The 17,085-nt window shown below is 39.3% G+C and overlaps 1 protein-coding gene across 1 annotated transcript in view; it reads left to right on the forward strand.

Moving 5' to 3' along the window:
• LOC128437513 (zeta-sarcoglycan) overlaps positions 1-17,085 on the forward strand; it is a 135,507-nt gene that overhangs the window by 84,906 nt on the left and 33,516 nt on the right. Inside the window, exons 4-5 of the mRNA XM_053419697.1 lie at positions 12,701-12,823; positions 14,430-14,502. Of these exons, the coding sequence (XP_053275672.1) occupies positions 12,701-12,823; positions 14,430-14,502 (196 nt within the window). The remainder of the gene's footprint in view (positions 1-12,700; positions 12,824-14,429; positions 14,503-17,085) is intronic.

Below are 17,085 nucleotides of genomic sequence, written 5' to 3' on the forward strand. Positions count from 1 at the left end.
AGGCACAAAGGAAAGTGAGCAGGGAATATACTTTCCTCTGCTGAGATGTCACTCTGATACCATGGAGAGCCGTTCTGCTCCGTAATTGACATGTCATAATGCGCACCACTCTGCCTGCAAACCTAAAAACCTGTCAGCCTCGAGACTGTTTCCATTTATTTACCTATTTATTTCTTTGCTGTTGTTGTCGATAATGAAAAACAATGGCGACAAGCGGCAACTGTGGTTCAGAAGACACAGCGGGTCGTCCTCTTAAAGGGAGAGTGGTTTTGTCCAAATGTCCCCCATTTCCGCATGTTAAAGTGTCCTTGGCCAAGATACTGGACCCCAACTTGACGGTTGTACCAGCAATTGTGTGTCAGTGGATGAATGGCAAACTGTACCGTGAAGAACTAAATATAGACCATTAACCAATTTTACCAACAGTTTTATGCATTTTTTTCCAATATTTACTGTATTTATATTGTGAATCACCACCTTATCACATAAGCAGTGGACACACCAGTTATGTTTGTTGATTCAGGATTGTATTTGAATTTCGCGACCATGAAATAATCCCTTGTTTGGTTTGTTTTAGGCTCAGCTTCCGCTTTAGTGAGGCTGGTTGACATTGCGATGTTGCAGTCTAATGCAACGCGTTCTTCTGGGTGCCACTCACTGCACAACTACAGCTCATATGAAAGGTATCCATCTGATACAGGCTGCAGTCATTTCCCATACAGAGCTCAGAGCTTCACAAGGCTTTAGTGCAGTAATTATACAGTATTAACAGTTGCCAACACATGAGCTTTTAAATGCACTGCAAAAATAAATGTTCTTGCTCGAGGCGATTCATAGATTTAATACCCAAAATGCCAGTTCTAAGGTCAGCAATGCCTAAAACCAAAGCCCCATGTAACAGTGGATTCAGCAGCAAGGTCAATATCGGTACTTGTTTTCACTAAAGCCTTCTTCTGTGTGTACTAAGGTGATCTCGACTGTGCTGCCAGTTGGTTCTGGTTTACAGTTTAATATCCTTACTGATGTTTCAGTATAATCAGTTAGCTTTAAATTGTATTAACTTATTTTGATTCATTTTAATAAAAAAATAATCATCATTGTATTGTAGTCTGTTTTAAAATCAGGATAACGTTTCTCCTGGTGTCTGTCACAAGGATATGGTCTGGTTTATATAATAAAGGGTCAATAAGCGCATTTACATGGACAATTTTCCAATAACCTGACTAAGACAATAATCTGAATAAGACCCTGCAATGTAAACAGCATTTTCAGCTTTTTTCTGGGTACACTTGCCTGCATAAGGTCATACTCAAAGAGTATTCAGACTATTCACCTATCCTACTCGCAGGATAATGCTGGAGTTGTTGCAGCATTTTGCGACATCACCATTCGGCAGTTACCAGCTGCCTAGTGCTTGATCCTGAGTTGAAAGAACAATAGATAAAGGTTTTAGTTTTTTTGCAATGAGAAATAAAACAATCAAAAAGGGAAACAGTAGCCCTGTGCATTGAGCTAATTTCATGTTGAGGAAGTTGTTGATGTGAGTCAATCTTAAGAATGGAATACTCTATTAGCATCCAATGTAAGTATCGTAATCATGTCTTATTCAGAGTAGGGTCTATATGCATTTTTGTGTTGTCTATGTAAACATAGTCAGTGTAACAGTTGTTTGGTTGTATTCTTGGTTTGACAGTCAATACCATTTGAATATGTGTAGAGCTACGTGACACAGCCGTTTCATCTTCCCTCCATTCCAAAGCCCTAACTCCAGAGATCAGGTTGATTAATGTAGGTGACAGATTGCACTCATTTATCTCTGGTTCTGTCTCCTTCTCTCCATCTATACTATAATAATGACTGTAATCAACATAAAATAAATAATTTGTGCCCCTCAGTGCATACATCTCATCCTCCCACTTGTGGCAAATTCAAAAGTTGAATTAAAAAAGTATTTTGCAATGCAGTTCCTTCCTTTTGTCCCCAGTGTTCCCCTCTTTTCGCTGTCCTAATTTGTCTTTGTTTCTCTCAAGGTGTCTGATAAACACAATGAAGTGATTGAGTGTTCTCTAGCAAAGCAGAGAGGGCCTGTCTCTTTGATTGGTAGACAAACTTCAAATGATGCGGCGGTGGCCCTTTCATTTCCTGCTGTTGCATCATGGTCATGTCGCATGCTGTTTACTTTCAAAGGGTCAAAATTATACAGTTGCCTTCTCTACTGCCTCCCCCTCTCTCTCCTCTTTCATTCTGTTGCTCCTCGAACGATGCCGTTACAGATGCTCACTTTTAACTCCAGTCAACTCTAGACGACTCATAACTCGAACTTTATCTGTGTGTTTGCAGCGTTTACAGTGGATGAGACACAGGGTTTGCTGAGTGGCTGAGGTTAAGACAAATATATTAACACACACAGATAACCTTATTAAAGTTTGTGGGCTTTAGTTAGTGAACTAGCAATGTACAATGCAATACATCACTACTCCAACACCTCTAGATCAACACCTTCCATTAGCAAACAACACTTCCTAAAATATTCATTTCTACAAATGTGTCCCAAAAATAAATAAATACAGTGTCAAATAAAAGAGAGGCCAAATTGCTGGTCAAATGAAAAAATAAGGAGACAATGTACTCACTTATTCAATGTCATTAAAATAGACAGCGATAATGGCAGAATCAGCTGAATAGCCGTATCATTCAATCAGATAGGACTCGAGTGACAAAACAATGCCAGCCCAGACACTTGGAGGAAGCTGCAGTATGGCTCATCAAGTTATCTCCAGTGTATTAAATGAGTCCCTGGGAGAAGCATGACAAATACCAGCATTTAGAAAAGATCATCTTACAGCAAGTAGTGTAATAGGGCTGTTGCTGATGTACAGTTGCTTCATGTTCATCATGGAGGTACATTACATTTGTCTATTTTTCTACCTGTGTGTGTATTTAGTGGGTTCAGGTCTGCACTGCTCAATTATTCCCAAAAAAGTCTTAGTGACATGTTCTGAGAGCTTCGATTCTTTTAATGTAACCACAGTTTTCAGAGTTCAACTCCGACTTCAGATCTTTCTTACCTGTCAATTCAGAAAGGTATGAGGCAAAACAGAAAGAGTCTAATTGCATTAAAAAATAATAAAGAGTTCATTCTCCATATTTGACATTCGCTCTAACTTCTGATGATCGCTTGTTCGTGTCTGCTTGCTCGGTACCACAGCGGCTCACATGCTAACGTAGCTAGTCATCTGACTCGTGGGAATGAAGCAATATTATTTCCTAAAATAAGACAGAAATGTTTGATTAAATATTTCTGAACATGTGCTGTGCGTTGCGTAAGGTGGTTTGCACAAATCTCCCCTTAGGAACATTTCTCCTTGCAGAACACACAAAGGCGCCCACTGGGCTTTTGAATATTCATTAAATTTGACATTCTAGACAGGAGGGGAACTGACAAGCATATCAGCCAGACTCACTCAACAGAATGCTCATCTTAATCCACTGATAAGCCGTGCCATGTTTGAATAACGAATCAGGACGTTAAGAGAGGGAAATCCAGTCAAAGCCGAAACTAATTACCTGACAGAGAAAGTTGTTTTGCGTTGCACCTTAACTGTAATATGCATTTAAATGACACAATTGTGCTGCTGTGCATGTTGTTGAACGGTCTGATCACTTAAGGAGCTGAACACCAGCTCTTTGCTTGCTCGGGAATTGGCTTCATTGCCCCTGTTTGTATCATTAACACACAAACATGTGCATTCAAGTTCAACGGTTTTCATACATGAATTAGAAATGTTGTTTATGGTTAGTTTGAAAAGTGTGATTATATGTATATGCAGTGGTTTCTGGTCGATTAAGCCTCCAACGGGAAGCTTGAAGCCAAGATAATATGAGAGTTTGCAGCTTGTGCCAAGTTGAATCACATTTTCAAAAAAAATTGTTTGCAAAGTTTCTTTTCAAGAAAACAAACATAGATTTATTACTGCCTGAAGCCAGTGCCTGGGTTGGCACATTTGGTGTCAGGAGACATTCAGGTTTTTAAGACCGTGTCAGAGAGAGAAGTTCCAAGAGCTAATATATTTCCCGCTGTGGTTTTTATTTGTGTTTGTGTGCCTGTATAAATGTTTGGGCACAGACACACCGAGGCTCTTGCACCTGCTGTTTTATCTCTGGGTGCTGTATCTCTGTAGCATAGTTAAACTGGCCGAGGGTACATTTCAAGACCGACACTCAACACATATTCCAAACCCATTCAAAAAAACACATACGTGTACTTGTACACGTAACGTAAAAAAAACCCTATTCCCCCATTTGTATTCCCCATTTGCAAACCAAGGTGTGGATAACTGACCCAACTCCGGTCCATTCCAAATCTTTAAATGATATTTGGTTTCATGTTGGCTTGGCTAGCTATTTTTTTACACTGCACATGCCTGTAATTAGGGAAAACATCAGGCCATCTTAGTTCGGACACAGAAGCAGAATGTCTGTCAGCTTCGGGTCAGACTTGGCAAATTTTCTCTCATGCTCGTTTGGTTTCACGCAGAAAATTGAGGCCCCAGTTTACACAAAAAACATGTCTTAATGAACATATCTGAAAACAAAATCTAAATTTCAACTTGAAAATCAAGATAAATATTTCAGAACATCAGATTTATACACAGTAGACATCTACTGTAATAACCATGTGCATCACTGGCCTGTGAATGCTCCCCTTCACACAGTATGGGGCAAAGTGTGTCCCAAGCACATGTAAATATCTTGATGGCTTGGCACCTTCTGTTATTGGACCTACCCTGTCAGCAGATTTAATGACTCTAGTTGTAGAAAGCAGATTTGCTGAAGCTCCTGCTGAAGAGGCCTGAGGTCCCTCTGACATTATTGATCGTGTATAGCTGTTGAATGGGCCCCTCCGGAAGATCGCAGACTGTACTCCAATTCATAAAAGATAAAAAGTGATTTAGCCAATGGCCAGACCCAGCCAAGCATTAAAAGCAGCCAGAGAAATGTTAAAAACAGCGATAAAACCCACATTTAACCAGCACAAGGACACTAAAGTCTGAGTTATATAACCTACTATTTTTGCTTAAGAGCCTTAATGTTGCATTCAACATATTGCCAGAGTTTTGACCTTCGGAAAACTGTAAGGATTTAAATGAGTCAAAATATGGTTGACTTTTATCTACCTGGCCAAGAGTAAAAAACGGACTAAATCGTGAGCTTTTTGTGGCTTGAGAATATGTCAACATATACCTGTCCAAATATAAATTGTTGCTGATCTTTACGTAGACAACAAATATTTGTATGAAAGTCACATAATGTTTCAGCCACTTCCTGTGATCTCTTATCTCTAGGAGTGTGAGGGAGGGATAGTGAGGCAGAGAAAGGTGGGTGTTGTGGGGAGACAAATCACAGAGCACATTGAAGCTGGTTGTAATTAAAAATTCATCTTGACCTGTTTGGGGAAATTAACCATGCATGCAGTGTTTACTCGGCCTAGCCACAGTCTACTTTGTACCTATCCCCCACTACTTTCAAAGTCTCTACTTGCGTCATATCCCTTCATTGCTAGAAGCCCTAATTTAAAGCCTGGAATTAAAAATCCAGGATAGCAAACCCATATAACTTTATTATGGCCTCAATGCTTTAATGTGCCGTAGTAATAAAAGTAACATGGGCGCTGTTTTAATGTCCTCTCTTCTCTAATTACAGAATACAAACGGGAGGATTCAGAATTCCATTGAAGTACATGAAAAGTTTAATAAAATAGTTATTTTGTCTTCACACTTCTCAGAACTTTAACTGTTAGAACAAGAACCTCAACATGAAAAGTAAATTGAAAGTTGTGATGAAAGAAATGCAGAAATACACGTATGCAGAGTCTCCGGGTTGTTCTGGGTTGGACCTCCTGTGAAGGAAAACCATTTTCCTCCGTCTTAGCATCAAAACTTTGAGGTTCTTTTATAATGTCATAGAAATGTGTGTTGTTTCAGTGGATCATTGAAGATCTAAACTAAAGCCTATAACGGTTGCATATTCACAAACACAATAGGTAGTGCATGTTCTTTTTAGTTTAGGTCTGGTGTGTGTTCACAGTGTTTTCTTACAAATGAAGCAAGAGCGAGAGTAAATATTTAGGTCATATAAAGTGAAAAGTAGCACAATATGATTGACTTGTTTTCATGATGTCAATCTATCATCAGAGCATCATTAGGAGCCACGTGAGGGAAACAAACTCTGATGACTGAAAGCTGGTCATGCTGTTTATATACTGTATGAATATATTTGTTCTCTGCTGGCACATAGAGTCTACGACAAAACAACCTATTATATGCATTATCAGGATCATTAGCAGTGATGATGACAAACAGGCATATATTGGATGATGACTTTTTAACGGACTGCTGGAGTACACAGAGAATAAGACCACAACTTACTGCAGATTTAACTGGTTTTGACTGGCTGACTGATCGGACAAAACCCCCACACTCTCACACTGATGCATGAACCATGGTTACCTAATAATTCACATGTGTATATACATTGCATTGATATATTGATTATAGCATAGCCTCCTGATCAGAACATTGATTCATTGGTAGTTTGGCTTTTGAATTCATAGTAAAATAACATGTGTACAACACAAAGCACAGTGATTGGTCCGTTTGCTTGCAGACCACATTCCGCTCAGAGACCCTGTTCTCAGTCGGTCTCGGTCCAGTTGTGTGGTCTGCACCAAACCAAACAACTTAGGTGTGAAATCACTCTTAGTCTCCTCCATCTCCTGAGGGAAATAACTGGCTCTTACGCTGTTAAATGCTCTACTGTGTTCACCAGCTAGTTCCCTACTCTGTCTCTCTGCCAGCCATGTGATAGCATTAGCCCAATTTTCAGCAACACATGACAAAGAACTTTTCAAGGTGTAGATTAATAGCTGTTTGCCATAGCAGAGGAAATCTAGAAAACTTGAGACAGTACAGGAAAAGAATACCTCCTAAAGTAATGGTAGGCTTATATCCTGTTACACGCGGCATCTATTGTACTTCTGTCCGTCTTGGGAGAGAGGGATCCCTCACATGTGGCTCTCTGAGGTTTCTATGTTGTTGTTTTTTTTGTAGTTATTCCTGACTCTCGTTGAGAGTTAAGGGCAGACGATGTTCCACGTTGTTAAGCCCTATGAGACGAATTGTGATTCGTGAATATGGGCTGCACAAATAAAATGTGATTTATTAATTGATTGTGTACCCACAGCAGTCTTTCCCACATAATTCTTATGATCAATTACGGTAATGGGAGTGGATATGCACACACTAAGTGGCACATTTTGTCTCAAGCATGTAGTGGCGTGAGGGAGCACGCGGCATATAGCACCGCACACACCAAGCAGGAGATCTCTTACTATGAGAAGTCTTAAAAATGTATTTGTAACTCATACAAACAGACATGAACCAGTGACATCAGGCTGCAATGACTGGCTGATGCCTGCGTAATCTGCAGAGGTTGGCTCTCAGGCTCGAGAGTATGTCACATGTTCTGTGCCACTACATTTATTTTCCTTTTACTGCCTGTCTCCTGCCCATGTCTCCGTTAGTGATGTATTGTAAAAGCTTTAGTATAACTGAAGGATCCTGCTGAGGACGGTTCCTCTGACAGCAGAGGAGATCCTGCAGGAAGTGATTATTTAAATCAGGGCATCAATTAACATGTCTGCCTAACGAGGACTCCTGTTGCTATAGTTGACAGCAGGATTGCAGTGGGAGAGACATTTGTGTGAGCAAACTAATTGACCAAAAGCATTTAATTTAGATGCCATTGACATTAGCAACGTGCAGATTGCTAACGAGAGCAAGAGAAAAAGATCGGATTGTTTTTACTGGACAAATCTTCCCTCTGGTTGTTGGCAACTAAATGTGTTAAACGTGAACATGGACGGGAGACATTTAACACAAATTGTATAAGCTCCGCTCCAGAGCCTTTGTTTTCTATTCTTTTTATTCTTTCTTGTTGTCATTGTTTTCAATGTTGTCAGACATCTAGAACAAACATTTCAAGGAGCTTTAATAAGCCTTTCTTCTATTTTGTAGTTTAGAGGATTACTGACACATCAATTAGACTGAACCTCAAAAAACGTTTACAGCAGAAAAAGAAAGAAAAGACATGAAGAGGTCACATCTACAGTTTGATTTACCATTGCTACTACTTCACTGTTTAATCCTATATAGTGAAGCTACTCAGCTGGCAGTATATTTGTGTAAGCAACCATTTATAAACTAATAACTTGTAGACATTTTGTCTCATGTTGTTGCTGCTGAAGTGAGCACAGTATACAGTGTGTGTGTACTACATATGTATATCCAGTTTATACACACTGTATACAGAGGAGCAATAAATTGTTTTAAGTTCAATCCATGTTTTTTCTTTTAACAAAACATTACAGCCCCACTGCAAATGAAATACTGGGACATACTATTGAAATCAAATCATTTTAAGACTATCTTTCATACCTTTGTTCAGGGTCTAAAATGATCACCCTACAAGTGGCATATGTGGGTGGATTTGAGATTTTCAGACTAATTCTCAGACAACTATCCGCCAAAAATAGTATATAATAAAACCCTATTTAGAGATACCGGCCTCATTCAGATTTCCACTGCTCCGCTTCTGTGCTCTATCAGACACATAAACAGACACAGAGAAACACACCCATATACTCGAAAACCCACCCTTACTCTGCCTCTGATGGGCTCTCAAGTCTACCATTTTCTGTCCAAGCCTATCTTAGCAACCATCAGAGCATAATTCAGTAAGGATGCTAAAAATCCTTTTCATCACATTTAGAGTTAGGGGTCTGCTCTGGGACTTCCCTGCACATGTGGAAAGCCCAAAGTAGCAGAGCACAGCTCTCTACCCTTCCCTGATCCTTCAGGGAGAGCAACACTCTGGCACAGAGCAGAGCAGGCAGCACTGACAACACATGGGTCATATTCAGTATGAGAAGGAGGTGCTGGGGTGGAAGGGCTTTTTTTAGTGGCTTGCAATGGAAACAGGAAGAGTCGGCAGCTATAGTAGCTTAAGTACGGAGCACAATATGAGCTTTTCTGAAGGAATGTATTTTCCAGGGATCAGCTGATGTGTGCTGGCATAGAAAATCTGCTGATGTCAACTGTCATGTGTCTTAACTTGACTTTGTGACCTGCCTGAACTTTTTTATGCTCAGTGACCAGACAATAGAAACTAGCCAATCAGAGGCACAGTAGGGCCAATGTACACGGGTGACTGGTAGTGTGTCTGCTGCTTGCTGCCAAGCGAACTGCACTGATGTCCCTACATGCGACTCTGATCCTTTAAGAATAACAATAACTTTACATTTCGCACAATCCCTCCCGCTTGTAGTATATTTTTTATATGCCTATAGTATTTTCTATTTTATTTTGCCATTAAATTGTGGTTTCCTATTTTGTATCATTTCTATATTAAAAAATGCACAAACTTACCACATAAAATTCCATGTATGTGTAAACGTACTTGTAAACCTGATTCTGATTCCGACTCTAAAATTGATGCGATGAGGACTGGAGATATCAGATTTCTACGATGCTGGCTAGATTAAAATCAAGTTGAAAAAATTCAAACAGTTCAAACTGAAGTACCTTTATATTCTGACTTGTAAGTGTATTGTTATTGACATTATATGTTTGTAAAAAAACTGCATTTGATTGATTAATTAAGCACAATTAAACATGTTGAAATGATTTAGCTTAAACTTTTGCACCCCAGCTTTTCATCAAAATACCCAAACAATTATACATGAACCCAAAAGGAAATGTATAATTTTGGCCTGTAAAAAATATTATGTGCAGGTGGATTTTTCTGCTTCAGTCACATTGGCCTTTGTAGTATGTTGAGGGAAGTCTGATAAGTGTTATTTGTTGTCTCATATCTGTGTAAAGGCTTTAAATCATCTATAGTCATACCTGTATATTATCTTCCATTCCCTCATCTGCTGCTGCAGTTATACACTATGTCTGAAATGTGCCGAGTATGTACACAGCTTTTCTTCATTTCCCTACAGACTACATTTGTCCATGTTTTAACTTACATCCTCGCCTATATCCTGCTGTTTCAGAAGCTTTTACAGACCCCTGCTGAAAGGACAAGCACGGGAATAAAACCGAAGTCTTTGGTAATATGCAGACAGTGGAAATCTGCTCTACGAGCTGCATTATGGGACGAGAGCTGAACAACCAAAGAGAACTAGCTAGATGTCTGAGACAGCAACTAGCGCAGTACATCTCCAGCTGTCACCGCCACAATACACACCACACAAAACACACAGCACCACCACACAACACAAATCTCAGTTGCTTTCCCACACAGTAGGTGGAGGAGGGAGAGGCTTGATGTGGGAGAGACAGACCGGATAAAGGCGAGGATAGATGGAAGAGAAAAGGAGCTTATTCTGAGGCTGATGGCTGCTAACAAAGTTTGCTTGTGACTGACAAGACGCTCTGGGTTCCTAATCGACACTTGTAACTCTAATTGACAGTGAAGGAAGGAGATTGGACGTAGAGACAATACTTGTGTTTTGTCTTGGCAGGGTTGAAAAAGTGGCATATCACTATCCAAATCAGAAAATAAAGGGAACATTGATTAAGAAAGAGCAAACAGCCGCCGTGGTGGTTCATTTGGCGACAGTGGCAGTCAATTTATCAGTTTTCAGACTTTCCTGCCAATATTTTCTTGAAAAACCACCAACAACAAATCGATTGAGTTCTGGAACAAAGTCAGTGTCAATGCTTTGTCTACACAAAAAGTGACACAAATAATAGCAGCTGGGGATGTGTGATAATTTGCTTCGAGAAAGCTGATTACGCTGAAAGCATTTTCTGTACATACTGTGTTTTGTAAATATACCATATATATCAGAATCAGTACAAGCAGTGTTCCATAGAGTGATGGAGTAGGTGTGGATGGACTCTATGATGGAGAAGTAGAAGATGAACATCATAGTGTTTGGCAGGTTAGACTTCTTCAGCTGCTACAGGAAGTATATCCTCCTTTTGTGAGGGAGGTTCAGCTCCCACTTCAGGTACTAGGTGATGATGGTGCCCAGCAAATGGAATGACTCCACAGTTTCTATGATAATAATTCATCCATTTATTGGCGTGAAAACAATAATCCAGCTGGTTTCTAAAGCACTGCTTTTTATTTTAGACAGGAACCGTCAAATAATTTAGCTTAATTCTTCTCAGCACTAGTAAATACTTCATACTGAGCTGGGCTTGTGTGACAAGAGAAATATTATTTCTTTTCAACTTGGTTTAATAAGAAATAAATGAGTTTGCTCATTTGAGAAAAAGATTAAAGGATCCTAATTTCTTTCTTTCTTTTGATCATGATTTTCTTGTCACTCTCTTTTTTGATTTTATTTATCAGCAGAACAAATGCTACTGATCTGATTTCAACATAGTGTGATGATGTTGCATGGATTTATGTAGAACAACACATTTTTAAGCAGATTTGACTCAAGGCTGCTTTCTGTTGTTTGACCTTGGCAGAGGTGTGTGCTCTCTTAGAGCCTAGAACAGTGCACTCTTGACATTGTGTAAATAGATTGTTGATAATGTCTTGGATTTGTTTAATATGTGTAAACAGAACAACAATGTATTTGTTACTATTAAAAGTATAGCAATTTAAGCTCCTTAACTTTTTGAATAAGTATTGTCACGGAAACTAGTGAAATATATTGTCTTATAATATTTCTAGATATTATTAGAGATGTAACAAGCGGTAAACACCAGCCACCCACACACACTTTGGCTTTTTTAGTCTCAATTTAAGGAAATAATAAACAATACTTAAACACTGTTTATATCTATTATCTTTGTATCATTTGCAATTGGACATTTTATGAAAGATTTTTTTTTTGGAGAATCATTTTATAAATAAAAAACTGTCTCCCATATCACATTTATGCTGCCACCTCAGCACAAATAAAAATATATAAACTGAAGTTTTTACAGCAACATGTCTTTCCAGAAACTCACTAAACTGTCTCACTAAAACTCAACAGTTTTACCATCGACTGTTGCCTCAGTAGATAGAAGTTCCAACAACAGTTATTGGAGCACAGCTTGTTCTTTGGATTATCCAGTCTAAATTGGACATTGCGCTGCAGCTGGAATTTCTTTTTTTACCTCCACCGAGGACGTTCTGCTTTATGTGTTTCTGTCTCTCAGCAGAGTTACTCAAAGGCTACTGAACTAGTCTTTATCCAGTGTGGTTGAGAGCCTTTTGTTGCAGATCAGATTAAACTGGCAGAACCATAGCATTGGCCTTGGCAGAGGTATGTGCTCTCTGAGTGGCCTTCTACGTTTTATGTGTCTGCTGATCACATATCTCAGCAGCCTGGATCATAGCTTCAAGACTGTGCTCAAGGAAACAACTCCCAATGTCTCCTCTGATTTCACCAATACAGACCATATGAGCAGTAGAGACAAATCTTACAGGTACTGGGGTTGAGAGTTCAAATCCCTCTGTGGTCGTTCAGGCTAAACCTTCATGCACTAATGGTTCTGTTAGGACCTTTTAGATGAAAATATCCACCAGATGGTACATTTTATGTGCTATGAGTTTTCTTCAGCTATCAATTTTCACCTTACCCCGTCTCACTTTCTCTCTCTACCTCCCCCCTTCTCCACCCCCTCAGGTTCAGAGATGGTGGAGGCTCAGTGTCAGAGGTTTGAGGTGAGGAGCCTTGATGGAGAGAGAGTTCTGTTCTCAGCAGATGAAGAGGAGATAACTATCGGCACTGAGAAACTTCGAGTCACAGGTAGGCCACGCACAAACAGTACAACACATCCTCTTGACAACATGTCCATCATTTCTTTGTTTTCTCATGATTAGCAATTTTCCCCTTAATAAAAGAAAGATAGAAAGACAAGCACGATGAGTGTGGAAACAATAACAAAGCACTTCAAGTGAAAAAGAAAAAACTTAACTGTGGTGCACCACAACGATCTCATTTGCTCATTCTGTCATGAAATGAAAGAGATAAAGTGTGTGTATGTGTGCTAGTAGGCGGATGCATGTGTATGTATGTTTCCATGTTTGAAGGTGTCAGTTGTTAATTAATTACATTTTTCAGGAACACACCAAATGTGCATTTACACAAACACACAGATTCACCTTCCAAGGTGAACTACACAAACAGAAAGCAAATACCTGCACAGACACCGACTGGGATAAATTTTGAAATGTTTCTATTAGAGACTCTGGAGAAATAAAGGGAGCAGAGGATGGAGGGAGATTTTTGGGGGGGACTAAAGGTGACTGGTGCTGTCATTTACTGTTGATGGAGGTTTGAGAGGAGAGATTGAACAGTGAAAAGAATGTGAATATTAACTCATCGATTCATCTCATGCACTGAGGGCCAGCAGAGGCAATGTTACATTTATTGATTTATTTTGTAGAAAGTTTTTTCTTCTTTTAATTCAAGATGATAACTTTCCTCACACTGCTGCCCTCTGCAGTAATGAGAGCTGCACAGCAGATACCTCATAATGTGGAAGATTGCATGCAAGTGCTGTTTGCATGAGCCAGTGTGGTAGCAGCTGTTGAGGTGTGACACTAGTGAGCTTGTTCTTGATTCCCTCCATGGGCGTTGTGTAGCTGGACAGGTGCCATCTTACATGTCAGAAAATAAAAAAAGATTGATAAGGTACCATATCTTCACACTACTTCTTATATTGGTATTACTACATGTTAAGGGTAAATGTATTTATTGCCCCTGGAAACAGTAAAGATTTGTACATAGACCAATGTTCTGATATTAACCCATTAAAGACAAAAGCCTGACTTAGACAATGTCATGTAAACAGCAATTTCTGATACCTTAACCTGAATAAGGTCATACTCAGGATAGGCAATCATTAAATTAAGACACGTGGAGTATTCTGACCTTATTTACATAATGTGGACATGTTTACACGTTTAAAGTATTACAACGACCTATTGGATTTTCACAGCATATTGCAACATCAACATCCTGTAGTTACCGACTGCTGGATAACTCATGGCCTGGGTTCAAGTTTGACTAATATGGAAAAATAACAAGAAATTGAACATTTTGCAACAAAGAAAGATAACACTTAGAAGAGAATACTTTTTTTTTTTTTATATTTCAGTTTGAAATTTTCAAACTCTGGTGGAAACGTCAGATGTATGACGTAGTGGACTTTAATTTGACTCAAGTCATGATCACACTATGCTCTGTAACATGTCAAGGGGAATATTCCTGCATGACACATGGAGCAATGTCCTGCATTTTAAGTGCCTGCATCAACTCCAAGAAAAAAGGGTATGAGACAATAGATTGGAGGCTTTCACACAAAAGACACTTGTGATTTAGTATTCTTACTTTCTTCCACTCTATCCAGGGAACGAAGGTGTGGTTTTCAGCCATTCTGTAGAGACATCCCATGTTAGGGCAGAACCCTTCCAGGACCTGAAGTAAGTAGTCTCCTTCATTTGCTATGAATATTCATGTGAATATGCTCTTAATATTTGTGGTAGAATATGTATTAGGTGTGTTTTCTTGCATAATTACTAAGATAGTGACACCACAAATAACAATTTAGGAAAAACTAGCAGTGTTGCATGGTAGCCAGCTGTGTGGCACACTGACTTCTAATCAGCTCTCTGCAGAAAGAGGTGTGCTGGTGATTGGCAGCCTGACAGGGGGAACAGAATCCCTTCAGGCTACCATGTGCAAGGGTCAGGCTGTTACCAAGACAAGTCTTCCCCTGATACATGCACCTGAACACGTGTAGTGCAGAGCCGATGAGCTGTGCTAAACCTTTTTTTCCCCCTGTATTTATGAGGCTCTATTAGGACCATAGCAGTTATAAAAAAAGAATGTGCTCCATCTTCCAAGTATCATGCCGCCTGATGAAATTCTACCTCACAATTGGACTCAGCTATAATGGGATCCCAGGATCTCTAAATTATCAGAGCCTCTGGACTTTACAGGGATTTTGGCCAACATGCTGATATGATATAGCCTTTGTCTGTCAAATTGTGTCCTGCTGTATCACAAACTCCATTTGAATTGCTAATAAATGTCACCAAAGATCGTACCTGTACATTGCATTGCAGTTCTCATTGTACAAAATATTGTATATATGTCATTAATCTAAGATGACTTTATAGTCCCAAAGGATATTCAAGTATCAATAATTATTTTCTTGTAAATGTACCACTTTGATTTCCGTTTTTTTTTCTGTGAACTCTTCTGAGTTTACTCAGAATATCTTTTACCTTTAGCTAAAATTGCCCGAATAGTTTATAGTATTTAAAAGCTTTAACCTGAATTGTCATTTTGCAGAGGACTACGTCTAAACTTATGTGGAGAGGGTCCTTTCAAGATGATGAGAACTGATACAAGCTTGTTGTTTTTAGTTTTACAGATATGAAACAAAGCGCTTGAGACCGCAGACAGCATCTTAATAATTCCTATGCAACACAGGCAACACACTGATGAAATGTTGCTTCCAATATCGGCTTCACAAACTGCTGATCTTCCAGTCAGTGCATCTGCGTGTCTGTGTTTATCCTCTCCTGGAGTGTGTTTTGGGTGTCTTTAAAGGGCATATGAAGTTCCTTAATTACTAATGTCTCAGTCTCATTTGGGTATTGTCAAACAGGATTAAGTAGAAGTGGCCTTAAGCCAGAGAGGAAAACATGAACAGAGAAGCAGGAAAGAGAAGAGATGGGGGTGGAGAGAGAGACAAAGGGGAAGACAAGGAAGTGATGAGGAAACACGCATACACTGCATGTTCTGCACAGACTTAATTGACTGAATAGTTTGAGAGAGAAAAAAAAGAAGTAGGTCAGATACAAGTGGAGGCATGAAGATGGAGGGCAGAAGACAGTGACAGGATGGAGGGAAGTGTAAAGAAGAATAGATTGAATTGAACTTGCTCCTGCCAGAAGTTTGAGTCGCAGTAGCAGCAGATAATGGGATACATCAAAAATCCGTTTGCATTCAGGGTGTGCTGACTGGTATGACACAAGTGGAAAAGAGTGGCAAGATCCTTTTATTTTACATCATATGGTTGTTTGACTTCTTTGGCTCTACCGAATGAAAAGCTTTGTCCTTTCATGGGTATCATGACAGGACTGTACGCATGCTACCTTAAATCCTGTTTTGTATGCTCTTAATTTAAACGTGTGGGAATAAAAATTAAAACAAAGATGTGCGTCAGCGGCCTAGTAGAGGTTGTGATTCCCCAGGGTTCCCTTTCTCTTCTCATTCTGTGATTCCAGCCAGTATCTATTAAAGAAATTGAACTTTACAGAGTGAGACAAATATGGCTGAAAGCAATGCAAAATTGGTATTACAGGGAACAGGAACAAATGCACGGTGAGGGATCAGGAAGAAGGAGGAGGCATTATTAAGATAACGTGAACTAGAAGAAGTTATATTAGTTGAAAGGAGTGAACGATACAGAGACAAGGGGGTCAACCGAGGATGAGTCAGTGCAGGTGATGAAGGTCTATGGTGAAGAAAGGAGAGGAAGCTCTCATGGGATTTGTGTTGTAAATTCAATGCGGCAAATCCAAGTTATGGGCTGTTTTTATCAGTTTCAAGAGTTTTAATGTCATTAACATCTCTGTGGAGTGACATAAAGCTATCACTATTATTTGATGGTAAAAATAGCACTTACTGCAGCAGTTTAGCATAAATTGAAAATCAACATCACATAAACAAGACTAATCAATTAAGGGTATAAACAAATGTGGACATGGTAAACTAAAATTACACACACTCAACATGCACACATCTATAAACATGCACATTATGGCACAAATAAAAACACACTATTAAAAGCAAAAAGTAAAAGTCACTGTCCCAAGTGCACAAACTGAAAGAACTAATAAGTTGAAAAACACATTAAAAGCTCAAACTTGCATGAAGGGAAGGAAATGCACAGAGCAGTGTAAATGCAAAGTGAAAATCTACACACACACACACACACAGGGCACTGACCTTTCTGTTGCATCACCTACTGCAGGGTTGATAAAAAGCCCAGA

Source organism: Pleuronectes platessa, chromosome 3 (genome assembly GCF_947347685.1).
Source record: "Pleuronectes platessa chromosome 3, fPlePla1.1, whole genome shotgun sequence".
In the NCBI taxonomy this organism is placed as follows: Eukaryota; Metazoa; Chordata; class Actinopteri; order Pleuronectiformes; family Pleuronectidae; genus Pleuronectes; species Pleuronectes platessa.